This window comes from Pinus tabuliformis, chromosome 9, assembly GCF_031772625.1.
Source record: "Pinus tabuliformis cultivar Carrire ecotype Pingquan chromosome 9, CPIR1, whole genome shotgun sequence".
Taxonomy (NCBI): Eukaryota; Viridiplantae; Streptophyta; class Pinopsida; order Pinales; family Pinaceae; genus Pinus; species Pinus tabuliformis.
In genome coordinates, this window is record NC_142307.1 from 1525964272 (window position 1) to 1525987442 (window position 23171).

Genomic DNA, 23171 nt, shown 5'->3' on the forward strand with positions numbered 1-23171 from the left:
ACGCAATAAAATTGAATCCCTCGAATAGGCTTAAAAATTTATAGTATGTACATATACAAGTTATTTATATATTGATATTATGTACGTATCCCTCGAGTAGGTGTCTTAATATTTTATATGGCCATACCAGCTTATAATATCGGTAACTTATTGTATTACATTCTCATCTAACGTCCTGAGTACAGTTTTATTGTCTGGGAATACATGTGGAGCAAAAGGCCCAGTTCATTTAATAAAAAATTATTTCCAATATTAAGACTCTTCAAACAAGAATGAATATCACCCTGTGCATATTTATTTGCCTGCACAATCAATACATTGAAGATTCATGGCTAACACGGCCAACCTTCCGAATGTTAGATTGCCTCATGCATTGCAACACTCCAACACACCGCATTCAGCATCTCAGGGAAATCATATCACCAAACCCTGCGAGCTACATCTTATATGCCAGCATCTGCCCATATGGGAGTCAAAAGAATGAAATGTGACCACAAACTATTTTGCCACTCGACCGAAGAATGTCATCTGAAACTGTCACCGAAACCACACATTAATATTAAATGTTTTGCTACTGTGATACCTGCATTCCCGTCTAAACTCATTGTCATGCCTCAGGCACATTCTTCAGCTAGTCAAACCATCATTTCTGTAACATATATAAGAAACCCATTACCTGTTGAGACTCTGCTTTCTTGTTTCGAGAAATTTTACATGCCAGTCCAGTAGAATACAACATAGATCATATATTACAACAATACACCCTGTAATCGGGGCCATTTCTTGTAAAGCAATGCCCCGGGATAGTTGAATTCAGGGTGCCTTGCAACTTGCAGGTACTAAGATTATGTTATGTGGATGACATCCCATTGACTTCCAGTTTCAATGGAGCCCTGTGCAGGGTTCCAATATACAATGATTGTTGTTACCAACTAATTCCAACATTAAAGTACATACAGGAGAATGCATTACTCTGAGAATGCACAATACACCTGTGCAATGGAGAATCGACTAGGCTGGCATGTGAGCTTGGCCTGGCTCTCAATTTACACTGATAAATCAACTGAAAAAGGAAGCAAAGAATTGTAGAGCCATTTCTCCATTAACAGCAGATACTATAAATGGAGAACCTACTAGTCTGGCATGTGAGCTTGGCCTGGCTCTCAATTTACATTGATAAAACTGAAAATGGAAGCAAAGAATTGTAGAGCCATTTCTCCATTAACAGCATTTACTAAATGGGTCATCATGAGCTACAAAATTGATCCTCTTTTCAACCATGCTCTGCCAAAAACTGTATGGAAAGTTGAAACCCACTTCTCGGTTACAGCATCAAAGATGCAAAACCCCGTGTATTGGACCTTAATGAAATATTCGTGGAGTGTTGCAGTTCAAATCACAAGGAGACTTCATAGGCCAAGGCTGGTTGAGCAACCACTCATCATTTTCCCAAGGTAGCAATCCCAAATATCGTGATTTCATAGACGTATCTGTAACTAATCACAAGAGCTGTTTGTCATAAAATGCCATCTGAAGTTGCTTTACGTGAGCAAGCCAAGTTGCGACATTCTGACCATCAACAGTAATCCAATCAACTGCCGTTGCCGCTGGTTGTTCCCACCATTCATCAACCTGAAACAAGTGTCAAATAAGTTTAGAACAAAATCCAATTATGAATCTAACAAGTTTGTGAGAAAAACAGCTAAACCTTTTCAATTGTAATTTGTTGTATAACTATCAATAAAACAAGCTCTAAGCAATCAAATCCTAGTTTTTGTTGCCAAACGTACTTGTGAAATTATCTACTCCCTAATGTATTTTATCCAATCCCTTTCAAAAGAGGGAACAGATACATGAAAAATGAAGATTCTGGAACTAACAAAATATAATGCAGGTAAATTGCATGAAGCTTGACAATGAAGGCCAATTTCCACTTCCAGAGTTTCACAAGAGCTTTTCAAAGGCATTTCATGCAAGTTTATAAGCAGAAGCATTTAACCACCTGTTTTAGTTGGGTAGTCATTTTGACATGCAATTAGCCCCACCAGCTCCTTGCCTGAGCAACTTGTTGAGGTTTGCCATTACACCAAAACCCGCAGCATTGGCAAACTTTCAAACCCTTACCATTACTTTGAGAAAGCGGTTAGTCCAATGTTCCCAGTATGGCGGTTAGTTCACTTAATTGATTCCCAGAGTGCAGCAGTTAGTCCACTTAATTGGTTCCCAGAGTGCAGTGGCCCTCCGACATATCTCAGGGGAATCGAACCTAGGCAAAGGCTCTGATACCATGTTAGGTTTGCTATTACACCAAAAGGATCTAATACCTTGAGTGGGCAGTTGGTCCCATGTTCCCAGGGCGGCAGTTAGTCCACTTCATCGATTCCCAGATGTGTTACACTTAACCCCAACACAACTTGTGTAACCACTTATCTACAAATGTTCCACAATTTCTCTCTTTGCTGACAAGGGAAACAAAGAAATTGTCATTCTAAGCAATTCAATCGACTTCCAGCTCCTTCAACTCCCAGCCTAAGAAACTGGTCTAGCTATGTTGCGTTGCCAAGGCATCAGCTTCACAGTTATTGCTAAGAAAGCACTCAATACATATAAACACTAGAAATACGTTATTACTGTTGTACAGGTTCACACAACAACCTTGAAGGGGAGCCCAAAGGGATTGGATCCAATGGTGAAAAGCAAGAAGTTTTAGCAATTTGATGTCATTTTTCGACTTTTTTTAAACACAATTAAGACTGACAAATATTCTGGTAACTGAAGATATTTAGTGTTATCAACAAGAGATATATTTATTCCTAAACTACAGACTATGAAAGGGTGGTAGCTTCTCTGGTTGGGAACAAATACGCCTGATTTAAAAGTGTATGCATCACGAGAAATTTCAGATGCACAGAAGATTGTGCATGTATGTACACATGCCAAACCATAAACAATTCCCATGTCCCAGGCTAAAGAATATACGATGATAGAATTTAATTTTCATTCACTCGATGATTCATTAAAAAAATGTTTCAGGATCATTGTATTCAGATCCTACAAGATAAATTATTTGTTTAATTTCTCTTCACGTAAAATATAATAGGATGAATCTGTCCATGGCCTCACCACTACTTCAAATAACATGCATAACCATAGTGAGCCCATGTAACATGAGCCCTGTCAAACCAAAGAAAATGAGTTATCTAGTTTCACAGGGCCCGAAACAACAAAGACCATAACCACTACATGACCAAACCAGACAAAGATTAGCCCAGTGAAACTAGATAACTAGGAAGGTTGCTCCTATTCTAAACTGTATGCAAAACAAATTCATGCAGCATATGTATTACATGAAATTTTTTTCAGTGTGCTTCATTTTTGCACTTTGCTCATTCTTTCAATATGCTAGTATCAGTTACTAAAATAGAAATTTGGTTATTCGCTCTATAATAATTGAGATAAAGCACCAATTAATGTTTTGGTGTCCACTCTAATACGAGATCAGGAGCAAATACTTTGTATTTTTAAGCACTCGCATAACTTACTCTTCTATGTGATGAACAAGTGATTGAAGATGAGACTCATGTAATCTTAAATGTCCCAGATGCCCCTAAAGAAAATAAACTCGGAGATGAAATGAAGCTCTGCAACCTAGGTAAAATGATTAGACCCTAGGTCTGACATCTGCAGGAGGATTTATTATTTCAGCAAAGACATCATATGTACAACAGAGATTTTATGTTCGGATCTGGAATTCATCGGACAGCAGCAGACAGGACTCTAGATGAGAGGTGATTCGGGCCTGTGTCAGGGTTAGACGGAGGTCCAGCTGACGACATGCGAGGTGGCAGGGCAAGTGAACTGGGAAAAAAGGTAAATGCAGGATTTAGTTCCCCTGCATGCGAACACAGGAAGGATCCAGATCCCCGACCGGCTTGTAGCCAAAGATAAAATGTATCGAAAGCAGTTCCTCAGGGTAACCTTTACTCCATCTCTACATAGCCTAACATCATGTCTGCTCCCTCTAGTTCGACACATGTAAAAAAGGCTAAGTGTATTCAAGCCAAGAAAGGGACAGTAAAAATTGTCAATTGTTGAGGATGTGTCTGTTGATAGCGTTCCAAACTTGGTAGGAACAGCAATATTGGGCATTTTTACGAGAAGTCCTTCCACAATAGCCACTTTTAGGCTATTGCCGGACATTTCATCTTCTAATTCAGGGCTGCATCATTTTACTATTCAGATCAACAGAAGTCACGCAGGTCATTTTAAAGTGGGATTGGAGCTGGGGTCCTTCGGGTCTCCCCCTAATGGAGTTGATAGTTAATTTTGACCCCAGGAGAGAATCGGTCGTATCCATGGTGGTTTGGGCTATCCTTCTGAGGCTTTCAATTGTCTTCTAGCAAGAAAAAGTTCTTGAATCCATAGGAAACAAAATTGGTAGGTTCACCCGCTTGGAAGAAGATCAGAGTCGCAAAACGGGTTGGGGATGGGCCTTCATGCAGGTGGAGATTGATACAAGAGAAGGTTTCCTAGAGAAGGTTGAATTGGTTTTTGGGGATTTCTTGTTGACTTAGCACATAGATTATTGGAGAATTCTGTTCCACTACTATGGTTGACCACACGCACGCATAGTGCCATGCACCCTCGAGAATGAAGCTACCACTTTGGAAGATATTGAAGGCTAAGATGGAGAAGAATTCGAAGCAAAAAAAATAAAAATAAAAGAGAGACCAAGGAGCTGAGACGACCCCAAAGCAGAAAAAAACTTGCCAAGTGCTAACCAATCAAAGGAGGTGAAGTACCAGCCTCAAGCCTCGATGAGGACTACCCTCCTAGTAAGAAGGTTGTCCTTCCTATTCCTTTATGTTGGTAGGTTCACCTGCTTGGAAGAAGATCAGAGTCGCAAAACGGGTTGGGGGTGGGCCTTCATGCAGGTGGAGATTGATACAAGAGAAGGTTTCCTAGAGAAGGTTGAATTGGTTTAAGGGGATTCCTTGTTGACTTAGCACATAGATTATTGGAGAATTCTATTCCACTACTTTGGTTTCCATATGGTTGACCACACGCATGCATAGTGCCATGCACCCTCGAGAATGAAGCTACCACTTTGGAAGATATTGAAGGCTAAGATGGACAAGAATTCGAAGCAAAAAAAAAAAAAAAAAAAAAAGAGAGAACCAAGGAGCTGAGACGACCCCAAAGCAGAAAAAAACTTGCCAAGTGCTAACCAATCAAAGGAGGTGAAGTACCAGCCTCAAGCCTCGATGAGGACTATCCCTCCTAGTAAGAAGGTTGTCCTTCCTATTCCTTTATGTTGGGATGATGGGATTATACATGACACTTTTTCTTGTTCCCTTCCCAATGAAGTGTTTATTCATTCCAATACCAGTTAGGCATTGCATGCACGTGTCAGTGTCCCTGCAACTTGTAGCCCCCCTCCTTTTGTCTCTTCATCAATGCCCCTATCTAAGCACCCCTATCCGCTCCCCTCAAGCCATTCTCCAAGAGGTTCCCTTGGGAAGGATATGATCAATGAGGGCTTCCATAAAAGCCTTGCAAAATCAAAGAGGAAACAACCAGGTGAGCTCCCCCAGCTTTTCGAGGTACCTTATCCTTTCATGAGAGAAGCCCGAAGATCTTGAGGTTATAAATAAAGGTTTAGCTCTAGCGTCTTCCCTAAATTCTCAAGTTGGTTGGACATCCCATATATTTCTAGCCTAACTTCAAGCAAAAAAGGTGAGCACTAGCAAACAATCCACTATTATTCATTGCCTTACAGTCGGGCCTGCTCTATGGGTTATCCATGATTTGCTTGTCCATTAAAATACACAAGTTCAGGGCCACCTTCAAGCTCTTAGTCGTCAAGAGACTTGTCAAGGTCTATTCTCTGTTACTCTCCTACAAGAAACAATGTGCTCTAGGTCAAAGGCAATGGAATCTCTCTTATTGGCTAAGAAATGTATCCTTTCATTCTTTGGATTCTAACGATTTTTCAAGTGGGCTTATCATGGCCTTTGGTCCAAATTTAAAGGTTGTATTCAGCGACATTGAACTCAAGAATTCTTGTTGAGAGCTTTGAATTATGCTTGCCTTACAAAATTGTCAATATGTATGGGTCATAGACTCATATGTTGACAAGAAGCCTTTTTGGAAAAGTCTAGCATCACCCAAGATTCTAGTTAGGGACAATATCATTTCTTTTTCTTTTCCTTAATTTATAGGGGGCAAGGGAGGATCTATCAAGATTTTCTTGAAGGTTTCTTCACTCATATCCTAGAAGCACACCATTTGGTGGACTTAAAGCCATCTAAGCGTACCCCTACTTGGAGGAATAAAAGGAAGGTAGAGGCAAGTATAGCGAAACAACTAGATAGGTTTTAACTTTTTGGCTTCCAAGGCTTTGCTCAATGATCCATGGATCTTGAAGTCTCAGGTAGGTTCTAGGGATTTGTCAAACCACTTGCCAATTATATTTAAACTAGAACTTAATGAGAAGAAACCTCTTGCACCCATGAAATCCAACCATACAAAGTTGGCAGAAGAAGATTATAGGGATCCTATCACCTCAATTTGGTTGCATCTCTCAGATGACACAAGTAGTTCATTTATGCATCAATTCTAGAAAAAAATTCACAAGTTCAACGAACCTACAAAGAGGTGGGTAATTCCTTACAACTAGAAAGGCCAAGCTCTGCTTAGGGAGACCAAGGTCAAAATATCCTCTATTTATGTTTCAAATGAGACATGCTTCCTCTCGAAGGAGTGGGTGGAGGCGCTAAAGAATTTAATGGGTAAAAGGAAAAGACAAGAGCTACTCGCCAAAGAGGAGGTTATGTGGACATTGAAGAGCAGAGCTTTTTGGCTAGCTGAGGGGGATAATAACATGATTTTCCATAATTACACGCCTTCTTCCACAAAATTTGAAATACCATTTGGGAGATTTCTTGTGAAGAAGAGTTGGCTAAAACTTTTGAGGAAAAAACAGAAGTATGAACATTTCAACTCGTTCTCAAAGCCGGCTAATGCCCCATTGACAAAATAATGAGATATCAGTAGTGCTTAAGTTGTTTCCTAAGGTGATCAATGATGAAATGAATGACGCTTTGGATGTAGATGGCTAGGAGAACAAGCTTCAGTACACTCTCTTGGCCAAGAAGAGAAGCAAAATCCCAGGCCCTAATAGTTTTACAATAGAAATTTGTCTCAATTTCTATGAGATCCTAAAAAATGACCTTCTTCAAGTGGTTCAGGAATCCAAGAGGAGCGATAAAATTTTGAGAGCTATTTTCTAGCCCTTATTCCTAAGAAACAACATCGAGACGCTTTGGATGTAGATGGCTAGGAGAACAAGCTTCAGTACACTCTCTTGGCCAAGAAGAGAAGCAAAATCCCAGGCCCTAATGGTTTTACAATAGAAATTTGTCTCAATTTCTATGGATCCTAAAAACAACCTTCTTCAAGTGGTTCAGGAATCCAAGAGGAGCGAGAAAATTTTGATAGCTATTTTCTAGCCCTTATTCCTAAGAAACAACATCAAGATTCTTTTGACGATTTCAAGTTTATTTCTTGTTGCAATGCGGTGTATAAAGTGATTTCCAAAATCACAACAAATAGATTGAAGCCTATTCTAAATGATGTCATCTCGAAGTAACAATTTGGCTTTTTGTTTAGACGTCAAATCTCAGACAGGTTCTAATCCAAACGGGCATGAGCCTTGCATTTGTCAACTGGATATTGGAGTGTTTCTAATCAGCGAATTTTGTTGTTGTTATAAGCTGGTCCCTTTCCAACTCCTTCAATGTGTCTCGACTCTCGAGGACTTTGGGCAAGAATGGCCCCTCTTCCCCTTCCTTTTTCCTCCTGGTTGCCAAAGGACTAACAAAGCTTATGATCAATGCTAGAAATAGAGTTGATCTAAAAGGATTAAATATCTGCCCCACTGAATTTGTTTCGAACTTCTTGTTTGTTGATGACGTGTTGGTCTTTGGTGCAAGGTCAACTCAAGAAATTCAGAGCATTGGAAGTATATTGGACTTGTCTGTAAAGCTACGAAAATGGAGATAAATTGGACCAAGTCGTGTGTACATTTATATTTTCCCTAGCAAAAGCTGTCTTTATACCTAGAGGCAACCCTACTTTTCCCAAGCATAATATCGAGGAAGGGTTCAAGTATCTTGGATTTCATCTCAAGCCAAATAATTATAATTTTGAGGATTGGTTGTGGCTATATAAGAAAGTAGATAGATATCCAAATCTCTTTATGGGTCGACATGTGGCTTTCTAGAGGAGGAAGACTTGTCCTTCTCACGTTGGACCTACAAAGCATTCACGTTTACTGGACATCCATTACCAAGGTTCCAAATTGGGAAAAAGTGCTTTCAAATCTTATGGTCAAGAGGACAAGATCAAGGAGTCCCTCTAGTTGAATGGTCAGTTTTGACTCATCCCAAGTGGTTGGGAGGATGAGGCATCAAAGTCTCTAGAGGCCTACTCAAGAATTCTACTCCTTGGGGGCTTATAATGAGGACCAAATACATGGAAGGAGGTTTATTCATAAAAGAATTGTTTTGTTGTCCACATAAATCAGACAAGAATGGCTTGGTTGTCTAGAAAGCCTTGGTGGAGGTTTTTCTTGTGGTAGGACCATGAGTTATATGGAACATAGGTGATGGGAAGAAAGGAATAGGGAGGATCTTTGGGCAGGCTCAAATAACTAGTTCAAACTTTCCCTTGAGTTAGTGGATCATCTCCGTGAACAGGGAGTTTTCTCACTGCGGGGTGGTCAGTCTCACAGTGTCAACACAATTGGTAGGGGCAGCTGGAAATCAAAAGGAGTTACACTTGGAAGGCACTGTAGCAGAAGAGTGGCACAACTATATTGGTCTATTGTGCTCCAGCCGTATTAAGCTGAATGAAGAGGACCACGATGTTTTAATCTGGTCAAAAAATTATGTATCAAAAGATAAAACAGCAAGGTAAGGTTACATGACGCTCACACAGCAAGACATACAAGCTCAACAAATATGGTGGTTGGATCCCATCTAGAAAGTGCATGGGACAATAAATCTAAAAATGTCCTATGGCTTGCCTCCAACAACAAGCTATTAACTTTGGACAACAGGATAAAGAGAGGTTGCACAGGTTGAAGAGGTGTGTTTTGTGTAGACAGGAGGTCAAATTTATAGGCCATCTTTTTGTCACTTGTTCTTTTGCAGGCCAGGAATAGGGCCTACTGGCAAAAAAAATTAGGCCAAAGTGGTTTGGAACTTGAACAGTCGAACAGTTAGTGGACCGTCTCCATGAACAAGTGGTTTTCTCAATGTGGGATGCTCAGTCTCAGGGTGTCAACACAATCGGTAAGTACAGTTGGAAATCAGAGGAGTTACACTTGGAAGGCGCTCTAGCAGAAGCGTGGTACAACTATATTGGCCTATCGTGCTCCAGACATATTAAACTGAATGAAGAGGACCATGACATTTTAGTCTGGTCAAAAAATTATGTATCAAGAAATAAACCTACAAGGTTGGGTTACATGGCACTCACACAACAAGACGTGCAAGCTCAAGAGATGTGTTCTGTGTAGACAGGAGGTCAAATTTATAGGCCACCTTTTTGTCACCTATTCTTTTGCAGGCCAGGAATAGGGCCCATTGGCAAAAAAAATTAGGCCAAAGTGGTTTGGAACTTGAACAGTCGAACAATTAGTGGACTGTCTCCGTGAACAAGTGGTTTTCTCAATGTGGGATGCTCAGTCTCAGGGTGTCAACACAATCATTAGGTACTGCAAATCAGAGTTACACTAGGAAGGCGCTCTAGCAGAAGAGTGGTACAACTATATTGGCCTATTGTGCTCCAGACGTATCAAGCTGAATGAAGAGGACCATGACGTTTTAGTCTGGTCAAAAAATTATGTATCAAGAAATAAACCTACAAGGTTGGGTTACATGGCACTCACACAACAAGACGTGCAAGCTCAACAAATATAATGGTGGCATCCCATCTAGAAATTGCATGGCCCAATAAATCTAAAATTGTCCCATGGCTTGCCTCCCACAACAAGCTATTAACTTGGGACAACAGGATAAAGAGAGGTTGGACAGGTCCCAATAGGTGTGCTTTGTGTAGACAGGACGTCAAATCTATAGCCGATCTTTTTGTCACCTGTTCTTTTGCAGGCCAGGACTGGGGCCCGTTGATAGAAAAATTAAGGCCAAAGTTGTTTGGAACTTAACAGTCTAGACAAGTGTGTCCAAGTGTGGCTGATGGTTCACAATATGGTTGTTTTCCAAGTTAAATTCATCCCAGCTTGATTGAGAAGATTACCCAGGAATTAAGATGTGTTCCTAAAAGAAAAAGGACTAGAGTACTTATTATGCCAGTTCTGGACTTTGATACACCCTAGGGCTTTCTTGATGGAGCCATCCTGCGAAATGTGGGGTTGGAGTTGTATTGTGTCAATGAAAAACATTATTATCACATAAGATATACCCCTAGATATGGATCCAATTCAAAGGCAAACTCTCAGCACTATTTACCTTGCTTCATTTTGCATTATCGTGTGGATTCAACTTGTTAGCCCCTACAATGTCCCAAGTTGAAGAGGAGATCGAAAGAGGTAACCTCGAACCACTTTTAGTTCAGTAGCTAGCCTTACTGAACCAGAGTGGGATCTCTCTGAGGATTTCTCAATGAATAACTGAAAAAGACATGGATTTTAGGCTAGATGTATAAGTTTTGTTTGAATGTTTGGAAATTTAGGGTTTTTAGGTTTGCTGGACTAGGGAATGAAAGCAAGTAATTAGGTCAAGGTATCAAGTGTGCAGTAATAGGCATAAAAAAGAGCTAGATAATAACGTGTTTTGGTGAACTTAAGATTTAGTCAATGTAGTATAGGTCTAAGAGTTTAAGAAATCATAATGAGCATGTATTAGCATGAATTCATTAATCTTAGAAGAAGAGAAACACAAACATGATTTTCCACATAAACAGAGCTTTGAATCTAAGAATTCTGCCTATATGATTGTAAGGAAAACCATAAGAAGAAATCAAAGCATGCAAAGAGAGATGAATTCATCAATAAGAAACTGATATAAAAGGAAAACAACACCACAAACTCACTGCACAAGTATTCCTGAAAAATAGCTGCAACTGCTCCTTGATTAACTGTATGAAAGCATAAGATATAAGTCCTCTCCTCTGAAGTCCAACCCTTCTCTCTGAATGAGAAAATGATACATATAGACTCAAACCAACCATTTCCCCACCTTCAAGAGTCGAATCCCTAAGTGGTGGAACAGTTCCCAAGAATCTCTCAACCAACAAGAGAGAGTAAGAAGGTCAAACACAAACTCTTCTCTTAGATTTTGATTTGAGTTTTGCTTCATTTATGAGGCCTAATTAAGCACAAAAACAACCTATCATGCTAATTAATTCAATAATTACATCATCAAGTCTTTAAAATATCAAAATTACATCATAAAACCAAGATTTGGCGAAAATGAAGTGAAAAAGACAACTACAGGTATAAGCGTAGCGCATTTGGCTATAAGCGTAGCGCATTCAGCTATAAGCATAGTGCCATCTTGCAAGCAGATTTTGGAAGCCTTCCAGAAGTCAAATTTGAAAAGTGAGAGAACGGTCAACTAGCATTTTCTGTCTAGTTTCCAAAAAAACTTGAATTTTTTGAAATGACCCATGGGAAGGCCTTCAAAAATTGATTCTCCCGAGGTGACTCTATAAGCACAGCGCCTGCTTCAAAATAGTGGTAGAAAGTGACTTTTTCACCTCTTTTTTGGCTTTTTCTCCTAACCAGTTTGTTGACATGCTTCAAAAAGTGGATATATGAGATCCTTAGGGCAATATCTATCCAGGGGTATAAAGTTTTTGGCATTTTGGTTTTTGGCATTTGGAGCTTATAGCAGGGTCAAAATTCTGGGTTTTTCTGCGAAAATAGGGCTCCAAGATGAAGCGATATCTCTCTAACCATAAGGCTTTTTGGAAAACTGAGAGAGGTTTTTGTATATAAGGATGTTGTGAAAAAAAACCTCTCTCATTTTCTAGAAATTAATTTTCATTTGCTCGTAATCCATGCCACAAAATAATGACTAAAACAGAAACTTTAACTTGAAAAATTGTTATTTTCTAACATAGGTCTCCATGAAAGTTGCATATCTCCCAATCTATGATACCTGTGTAAAACCTGAAGGAGGTTTTTCTTCCTTGGTGTATTATTAACAAAAACCTCTTTCACTTTTGTGAAATTCATCTCCATTTGCTCAGAACCATCATTTGAAGAAAAACTAGCCCTATGTGTGGCAAATGATTTGTCCCTTGGAATGATTTCTTGAAAAATGATGGAGAAATGATGTTTATGAGCTGAAATGGCCTCATACTTTTTGATATGACCTCCTTATGCCTCCTCTGCTCATATGTCTTTAATTCCATAGCAAACCCTAGCTCAATGGGGGAGAAAATTAGGGTTTACTGTAGGGAAAACAAGGGATTTGGGCAATTTATAAGAATGAAGAGAAATAAAAGGGATAGGGCTTCTAAATTCTTAGGAAAATTTTGGGAGGTAGGCAGGAAGATGTTAGGAAGTAGGTGAAAGTGGGATTTCAATGGTTGAGTGAGGGGAAGGGGTCCAAAAGGGTGAAACACAGGCCTAGCCTAAAAAAGTGTAAAATTGTAGCAATAGGCTAGGGTTTGTGGAAAAATGGTGAATTTTAGGGCTAGGAGTGGTCGGAAGGATAGGGGAAGGTGTATGAGAATCAGGATACAATTTTTGTTGATATTTTTACCATGGAGGTCATGAAACCAAGAAAAATGCCCTGAAAACCTTGGGAGAGGGCAATGAGCTTTCCAAGCAAAACTGAGAGACAAATATGGTAAACACAAGGCCACCTACTTGGATTTGATGTAATGCAACCTGAAGTTGATGATGAAAGCTTATGAAATGATGATTTGGGAACCCTAAAACCTAATGGAGACCTTGGAAACCCTAAAACCTAATGGGAACCTTGGCTGAATGAAATCATGATAAAAATGAATATGATGATGAAGACAACTCATGACTAAAGTACACTCAACACAAAGGTGATATGAGCCAGCAAGGAATAAAAATTCTTTAAAAGGATTGGAGACAAACCTGAGACTACATCCAGTGACCAAATTTTTGCATGATGACCTAATGGAATGACAAAAATTTGATTGTGGGACCCTAACAAGACATGATAAGAGCCCATTTGATCACTGGTGACAGGATGCAAAGACTGACACTAACACAACTGTCAAATGGAAAAAGACTAAAATACCTGTTATGCCAGTTCTGGAAAATTTGATACTCCCTAGTAGGATATAAATTTGACAAGAACTATTACCCGTCAAGCAATTTTTTTATGGTTTCTTTTTAAAATTGTTCTTCCAATGACATTTAAAATTTATTTTTACCAATCATTTAAATTCCATGTATTATATGTGTTTTGCTAGTTTTTTGTGGTGAATATAAAAACAATTTTTCTTGATATAAGTTTTTTGTTCTATCTAATAAGGAAAAAAAATAGTCATAGCTTGACCATAAAATACGATTTAACCAAGTAAACTCATGGATGAACATGTTCCATGGTACTCATTCCTACTACAAAACTAGCCAATGATTTAGTGCAATTATATACAATTCTCGTTTATGTAATTTCAAAGATCTTACAAATCATGAAGAGTAATAATCGATCTCAACTTTCCACACGATGAGTTGCACTAAATGAGGACCTTATAAATAATAAAATAAGTTTCAACTTTGAACCTACTTTCAAATAGGAATTTGGGAGGATTCTAGCATTTCAAGATAATAATATACAAGGCATGTATTTTGAAGAAATTCATAAAAGTTCGACAGATAAAAGGTATGGTATGCCATAGGCACCCCAACACCTGAAAGACTCAATACGAGTTCCCTTCAAATTCATGTATGTACTATGAACGTATCGAAATATGAAATATATCCATATTTTAATCAGACAATAAATAGATCCATTTTCTAATCAACCTATAACTAGATCCATTTTATAAGAAACTGAGATCTATCATAGTATCACCAACATGACAACACTAAAAGAACTACATAGAAACAATATCAAATAGAAAATAGCAATTTCAACCATACAAATAAGAAAAGTCACTTTTATTATTTCTAACAACCCTGTAAGTGGATGTTTTATATAGCATACATGAGTCTCAACCTTTAAGCTTCAAGGTTCAATTTTTCGGCTTTAGGCTTATGTCTGCACAATGCAGAATTGCACGAAGTGGGTGGAGATGGAGATGGGCTTGCCCTAATATATCCAAAGACCCACTATGGGTGAGTTTATGCTTTATACTAGAGTCTCAGCACTATCGAAGCATTCAGTGCTTGGCTTATTTTATTTTATTTTATTTTATTTTATTTTATACAATCTTATTTCGAATTGCTTAAATTTTTAACTCACCCATCAAATTGGCGATTTTAAAAATGAAGTGACGTGCAGATTTTAAAATGCCACTGTTTGATGGTTAAATAAGGAAAATTCAGATCAAAGAGATTTAGAATAGTCAGTGAAGGAGCGCGCTGTTAAGGCACTCCGTAAGCAAAGGTCACAAGTTCTAGTCTCGCCGATACCAAAAAATCCAGCATGGTTTATGTTGGTGCAGCTCAGGCCGGGTGCATTCCCCGGGTGACTTTGACGGCTTAGACACCCCTGAGTCATGGCCTCTCAGCCACAGGGTAAGAGTGATTTTCAGGATTTACCCACTTATCAACCAAAAAAAAATAAGGAAAATTCTGGGAAATGCCCACCGAATTTAACCCTTGCTGACATACTCCTTCACCAAATTTCAGTCCCTGTGCTCATTCACAGCACAACTGTTATTTATTCGTGTAGGGTCATGACCTAGTGAACAGAGAATAGACAGCGAGCTGTCACTATTGAAGAGCTGAGATTCCCCCCACCCAACGTCACAATGTTGTGTGAAGCCATAATGAGTCAGCCGTTCCCAAGTCTACCCAGCATTCCTAAACTCTAATGATTGTTAAAGCTTTGCTTTAGTTTATGTCAGGTACGCTAATTTTTTTTGAGGTTATGCATATAGATATTGAAGAGATAGAGAGTGTGTGTGTATTAGATTTTATAACCTTATGATTTTTAAATAAATTTAAACTTTTATATTATACTTTATAAATTATATATATCTACACATTTCAGTTTTTTAATTTTTTTATAACTACCATATATTTAAATGTATATATAAATATAACATAAATTATATATTAAAAAAATTATTTTTACAAATTATAAAAATTTTGATTTATTGAAAGCTTATCTTCATCAAAAGTAAGGAAACAGGTTAATGGCCCAAGTGGCATCTCTGCCCCCTTACCACCATCGGGTCATTTCATGTGGTCAGGTTTTGTCTGACTATTGACATAACCTCTATTAATATATAAAAAAACTAGCCATACGAAATGACTTGTGTGGTATGTATGATATGTATGTGCGTGGAAGATGGGGGATTTGTACATGTTGTTTTCCTGCCGTAAGCATATCCTGTCTTTACAAAAAATTGACGGATCCATATCCGGAAGTGCATCTGGATCCGTATCCAAATCCTGGTAACTTACCGTTAAGTTTGTAGATAGTATATTTGCTAGTCACAATGAATATATTTTGGTGATTTGTAAATATTATAGTTTCATTTTTCGTTACCAAAGATAACATCATCATCACATAGGGTAGAACATAACCCATCACCATAACCAAAAAGCAGGGTGTGTTGGGTGTAACATGAATGATACCAACAGTAAGGCACATCACATTGACATATCAACAGTCATTTATATGACTTACCAATCCTCTAACCCTTTTGCAATCTTCCAAGCATTTTTGAGCCTCATGAACTGCTGCTTTGAGTTCAGGCAACCACTTCTCCATAGCTACTCTCTCCTGTTCAGCAGCTACAGAAAGACAAAATGATGCAGTCCTGAAGAAGACATAAATGTTATACATTGGGTCACTTCCAAATAATTAGCCCATTAGTAAATTCATTAAAAAATAAACTATCAGATAACCTTAATACTCGGTCTAGTAAACAAATTATCTTTTGTAAATATTCTTATACAGATCTTATAACATATCAAATGCAAAGATTCATTTTCATATTTGATCAAATACTTAGTGGGTATTATCTGCTCACCTTTCATATTCTGGTTGTGAACTGTACGCATTGCTCAATAAGGCACGACCACTGCCAACTAAATCCTGAAGCATATGAACTTGATTGATCGCCTTTGACAAATCCTCCAGAATACTAGCCTCTGATCCACGAAGCTTCAAGCAAAATTCCAATGATTCCAGCACTGACGCTAAGCCAGCATCTGATCCTTCCAATCCTGCTAGCAGTAATTAAATATCAGCATAGCAAATGCAAGCTCACTAAATTATAGAGTACATGTTCCAAAGTATCTTCATATATTGTTCCCCATAGCTTAACATGTCAAAACCAAAACCCTATTTCAACCGATCCTCCCTCTCATTATCTTTCTGTCAACCTAATCAACTAATCTTGTCATAATAACTAAAGAAGATCTTTATGAAACTGTTTTCTAGTTGATGTATTGTCATCCAACTGAATGCTTTTAAGAGAAACAGCATTATTTATAAAGATCTTGATCAGACATACATTTGATGCAAAATAAAAGAAATAAGAGATTGTCCTTATAGCCATGAAGATATTTGAAACCATTATTATAATAGAAACAGGAGTATAGCAATGCTGAAGCATATATAGAAATAATGACAGAAAATTCAGGAAGATTACCATGATGGCAAAAAAGCCCCAAGGGTTAGCTCAAGTGGTCAAGAGCCACACATAGTTCTCTCCACCAAGTTAGGTAAGTCACGGGTTCATTTCTCTTCATCCCCTAGGCGCGAGGAGATTGGAACTTGGGCACCAGAAGTTTACCCTGGTTACCACCCCTCAGCAGTGGAGCCTCCCAGGTCTCCCATGCATGGTTATCACTTATCAGGAAAAATATTGATGTAAAAAAATGGCCACAACATTTCATGCACAAGTTAACTGTTCAATAATCAACTAGCGATAATAAAATTCAATAATTTACCCAGTTGACCATTCCAGCTGTGTAGATTGCTTCCAAGAGAATTGCAAGTGTGAAGGATAAGAAATTAAGAAGATTAACAAAGCCTTCATTGGAGGAAACCAACAGACGTGAGATCTCTCCCCCAAGTTGGCAAAGTCACGGGTTCAATTCTCTTGATCCCGTTAGCGTGCACTGCTTGGAAATTGGGCACCAGCAGTTTACCCTGGTTACCACCTTTCAACAGTCATGTAGCGTCTCAGGGTTTCCCATGCTTGGTTTGGGAAAAAAATGAGGGCAAAAAATGGTCACTAACTTTTCGCACAAGTTAAATGTTAGCTCAAGCAGTGATGATCTCTCCCCCAAGTTGAAGAGACGAGTTCGATTATCTTGATCCACTTGGGGCAAGGTGCTTGGAACTTGGGAACCAACAGTTTACCCTGGTTACCACCCAATGCCCATCAATGTTAGTGAACCCTCTCGGGGTTTTCCATGCTTGGTTATCAAGAAAAAAAGTTGACAGCCAAAAATGGCTACAACTTTCCATGCACAAGCTAAATGTTTAATAGCAAATTAGGGATAATTTATTCAGTTTACCATTCCAGCTGTATAGATTGCTTCCAAGAGAATTGCAAGTGCAAGTGTAGGAGAAGACAGAGTAGCAAAATGCCTTGATAGGATTTTGCTGGCAGAGGCACTGGTTCAAAGACACGGCCTACTTCGTCAATGGATTGGGGTAGGAGGCAATTCAGATCATTACCCAATTCTGTTAGAAAGTAAGGGACAGACGCGGAAGCAAGCAAGCCCATTCAAAATGAATGCCGGATAGTTATTGGATGAAAGCTTCAGGAAACTTGTCATTACAAACTGGAGACACTTCGATGGAAGCTCTGGTAGATCAGCAGCCCAGCAGTTTGAAGATAACTTAAAAAATATTAAAAATTTGACAAAAGAATGGGCAGCACAAAGACAATCCAGGGAGGAGGAGGAATTGCCAAACATAGAAAGACAGCTGGAAGAGTTAAGCAAATTCAAATGATGAAGGGTTCTGGGATCATTCGTCTAGGGAGGATCTGGGAAGTCTAATCTCAAGAAGAAAGAAAATCCTGGCAGACAGGGAGGCTAAGTGGAGGCTGAAAAGTAGGGCAATCTGGCTAGAAAAAGGAGATTAAAACACAGTTTTTTCAGGCCTATGCTATGAGCCATAAGCTGTCAAACACAATATGGAAAATGAAAGGCCTATGCTAAGAGCCATATGCTGGCAAACACAATATTAAAAATGAAAGATCATCACGACAGGGAGATCACAGAATTTGAAGGCTTGGCTGCAATGGGCAGACACCATTTCGAAAGCCTTTTCAAAGCACCTGAAAGGACTACAATTGCGGAAATTATAAGGGTTGCAAACTTCTTTCCTCAGTTTGTGGATGTGGAACAAAGTCATGCTCTAATGGAGAAAGTTTCAAAAGAAGAGCTCAAATATGTCCTGGCCAGGTCCGGACGGGTGGACCATTGAATTTTTCATCGAGCTCTATGACCTCATAGCTATGTTGCCAGGAAACGTGGGTGCGGGGACGGGGACGGGGACGGGGACGGGGACGACATTTTTGGAAACAAGGTGCGTGGGTTCGTCGGGTAATATAATAATATTAAATTTTAATAATTATATTTTATAAATTATAAATTTATAATTAATAATATATATGAAACTTGGGACAGATTTTGGGACAGATTTTGGGAGAGATCTACTGGAAGTGGTCAATGAATCAAGAGAGGAGGGTCATATTCTTCCGGGCTTTAATTCAACCTTCATAGCATTAATCCCTAAAGTGGATGAACCCTCTGAACCCTCCTATTTTGATGATTTTCGACCCATCTCTCTATGTAACTGTGTATATAAAATTATTTCTAAGGTGATAACCCAAAGGATCAAGCCCATTCTTTCTAAATCCATTTCCATGAACAATTTTGGATTTTGGATGGGAGGCAGATACATGAGGCGATAGGAGTAGCCCAAGAAGGTCTTCATAGTATAAAGGCAAAAAAATTGAAGGGCGCTATCATCAAACTTGACCTATCAAAGGTGTATGATCGAGTCAACTGGCTGTATATCCGTCTCCTACTTACCCATGTGGGGTTTGAGATACCTTTCATTAATTGGAAATGAGCTGCATGATGAGCGTCTCTTTGGCTGTTCTCATTAACGGAGCTGCCTCTCCTTTTTTCAGAGTGGAAAGGGGGCTCAGACAGGGGTGCCCCTTGTCCCCCTTTCTTTTCCTAATTGTTGCAGAAGGTTTAAGCAGAACGGTGGATGCGGCCAAGGGGATAGGTGACTTTCAAGGTGTAAGTGTGGCTCACAATCTTTCCATTACTCATCTACTCTTTGTAGATGACATTTTAATTTTCTGTAATGGTGCTTTAAAAGATCTTCAATGTTTACATGAAATTCTGGAATTATTCAGCAGAGCTACAGGAATGATTATAAATGTCTCAAAATCTACTATCACGATTCACAATTTGGAGGCCCAGGACATAAACAATATGAGGTGGTTTTTTCCTTGTGACATTTTGACCTTTGACTCAGGCCTAAAGTACTTGGGCCTTCATTTGAAACCAAATAGTTACAGAATTGAAGACTGGTTTTGGCTGCTGGCAAAATTAGAAAAAAGACTCTCATACTGGAGTCATAGATGGCTCTCAAGAGTTGGGCGGTTGGTTCCAGCAAAATCTGTCTTGGAAGCAATTCCTGTTTATCGGAATCCCCGGGGGAATCCTAGAAAAGGAGAGAAGAATATGCTTCAAATTCCACTGGGAAGGAACACAGGAAAATTTGTGCTGCCATGGGTCAAATGGTCCAGAATAGCAAACCCTAAACTTTTGGGGGATGAGGTTTAAAAAATATATTCCTGTTTTCAAAGGCTCTTGCAGCAAATTCGAGATGGAGGCTTCTCTCCACTAAAAGCCTTTGGACAGATGTGGTCTTCCAGAAATACACTAGGCCCCTCTCTTTGGAAAATTGGATCAGACTCCCAAACAAAGCAAGAGGGAATATTTCTATTGTATGGAGGTCAGTTTTGAACTCTTTTGATTTGATTGCATCTGTATTAGCCTGGAAAATTGGGAATGGCCAGCGAATTCGTCTAGGGTGTGATCCATGGCCCAAGAGTGATGTGGATCACATTCTCCCAGACAATCTGATTCTCCATTTACGTGATGAAAGATACACCAGGCTGCACCAAATAGCAAATCCAAATGCCACTACATTATGTGTTGAAATATGTAACTAACTTCGGTCTTCATAATGTTGTGATTTTATGTATTTAATGAAAAGAGAAAAATAAATTTATTATTTGTGTTCTTGAGGCATGGGTTTCATGCTCAAGGGAAATTTATTTTTAGGTCAAGCACCCATTGAGTACTTCTAGGTTTGTCATAAAGTTAATTGAGTTAATGTGATGTGTTGAAGACCCATTGGGCATGGTACATATTGTAAAGAAAAATTTATTGAGTCAAAATAGAGTCAAAAGACCCTCCAAGGCAAGTGTCTCTTCATGGAGAGTCATGTCCCATTTAGACATGTCTATTCAACCTAATCACTAATTAACTAATCATTATTACAATTATCCTCATTTATTTATATTTATATTATTTATATATATTTTATTCGTAACATTGCCTTCCTCCTCAAAAAGCTTTGTCCTCAAAGCTTGTTAATGAAAAAGGCTTGATCTTTTTTTTCGGTTTCGAATATCTTTCTATCTCAGAGTTGTCATCTTTGTCGATACATGTTGATATGATCGTCTAAGTGACAAACAAAATTGTCGCATTGAGAAGGGATCAGACCATCCTAGATCAATCTTCTGTGGAATATTCTGATCACTAGAATTTTGTAACGAATTGTCATCATAGGACTGGATTGAGGTTACATCAATATTCTTTGTAACATTAGTTTGTTGTTTCTGTTCTAAATGGTCCCGGCACGTAGCATGGTTGAGTTGTCTACTCTCATGATTCAGATGTCGATAGGGAACTTTTTTAGTCTGACTTTTCCTTTTTAGGTGTGTGGAAAATTTTTTGATTTACTTCAGGTGACGATGTTGTTGAGTTGGTTACACAGCCTTCACTTGGGATGTTTATCATCTGAACTGCAACATCTAAGTGTGTCTTTTCTTCTACTAACTTGTCTTCTTCTTGAGTTGCCATATTCACTGAATCGATGTTCATTTTTTCTTCAACTTGAATTTCTACATTTGAAGATTTCGATGCCTCCTTTTCAACAAGTTGTTGCCCCTTGTTTCCCAAATTCTTATCCCTCTTAGGCTTCTTAATTTGCGTTAGTAATTTTTCACTATGGTCTCTGAGTCGTGATACTTCCTCATTCTTGTCAACAATGATTTTGTCAACTTCCTTTTGCATATTTTGTATCGCTTTTTTACTTTCTTGCAGAATTACTTTTGAGATTTCTTGTATGTCTTATGGCATCACTGAATCTGGCTTCAAAGTAACATCTTGTAGCATTATTTTTTTCTTTTTGTAGGAAAATGTCAAAAACTTACTTTTTGTATTTAGAATAAAGGACCCTAGAGTTTCCATCCATGGTGAGCCCAATACAATGTCACTATCGTCAAAAAATAAGGTTTTCATACTGAATTGTGAGGTAAAAGTATAATCTTCAATACTTAGGTGTAGATTGCTTATGTCATATTATTTGTCACCTGTGTCAACAAAATTCGTTTCAACTATATTTGATTCAGAAATCACTAATTAGTTAGCACATTTAGGACTAACATAATTACTTCTTTTAATAGGCCTAATAGAGATTATGATATCTCTTCCTACGAGTGATCCTTTGATTTTAAATAATGTATCAACACATTTACTAAAGGTTTTTAGGAAACCTTTCATTACTAGTCTCCATTTTACTTTCTTAGGACAAGCCCTAGGGTATAAGTGTAACCTCTTTAACTTCTATTAATTCTTCAACCCCTCTAAAAATCTATAACTAACAGTGGGAACTTTTAATTGTCAATTTTTTTTTATATCTTTCAAAAAAAATTAATATCCCTCTCTATACTATTATAGACGGAATTATTGAATTGAACTCACTTAGCTCCCCTTTTAAAAAGAGTTTCACCTTATATGTGATATTATTTTTGATATCTTGGCCCTTCTATCTTCTTCATGAGCCTTAATCTTTTTATTCTTATTAAAGTCACTTTCAAAATATAATATTTTTTTAATGATATAATACCCTCTTTTAATTAACTTGAATTAGCTCCTTCGCACCTTTATCTAGACTTAAATAATTTTTGGGTTAATTAATGAATCAATTAAATATTTTTGGGCATCCGTTATGAGGCGTCATGCCTATTTGTAGGAATGTTGGCAACATATCCACCAAGATAAATGCCCGATGACGGCAACAAATGTCTGATAAGCGACAACAAACACTGAAAAAATTTTCAATGATGTCTGTGTATGGTACATATAATTTCTGCGGACATCAGAAAAATTCCTGCAAAGGGCACCCAATTAGTTTATACGCAGAGGAATGGGAATGAATGGTAGGTTATTATTGTGGCTGGAAAAATAATGTGGACTAGATGCGGCTATCTGGTTGTGGTGACGTCGATAGGGTTGGCGGCAATGGTGGTTGTGTGAGGTGTGCAGTGGAAGAATTATTGGACGGCGTTGCAAACGCAGATACACTGACCACAACAAAAACAATGGTAATCAACAACAGACAAGATAGTTGATAGCAATTAGCAACTGCTCGAATGCTAGTAATGACAGGTCAGGTTGCTAGATACCACTACCGCTCGAGTAGTGTTGGTTGTGGTGTAATGTGTAGTCCTGGAAAACAAACAAAGGACTTGTGTTTTATTATATATTGGCTTGTTGTGGTTGGCACTGTAGGACAGTTTTTCGCGGAAACAAGGGTTCGGTGTCGTTGGTAGCAGCTACACGTTGGTCGAAAGTGTAATGCCGACTGAGTGGAGTCATGTTTTAGTAGGTGCATGCCACAGAAAACTTGATGACGACTTCGATG

At 38.4% G+C, this 23171-nt stretch overlaps 1 protein-coding gene across 1 annotated transcript in view; it reads right to left on the reverse strand.

Annotated features, from left to right (window-relative positions):
- Nucleotides 1-252: 252 nt before the first annotated feature.
- AUG5 (HAUS augmin-like complex subunit) overlaps nt 253-23171 on the reverse strand; it is an 89746-nt gene continuing 66827 nt past the window's right edge. Inside the window, exons 8-10 of the mRNA XM_089438317.1 lie at nt 16222-16417; nt 15876-16008; nt 253-1632 (exon numbers count right to left, since the gene is read on the reverse strand). Coding sequence (XP_089294443.1) covers nt 1501-1632; nt 15876-16008; nt 16222-16417 — 461 coding nt within the window. The 3' untranslated portion in view covers nt 253-1500. The remainder of the gene's footprint in view (nt 1633-15875; nt 16009-16221; nt 16418-23171) is intronic.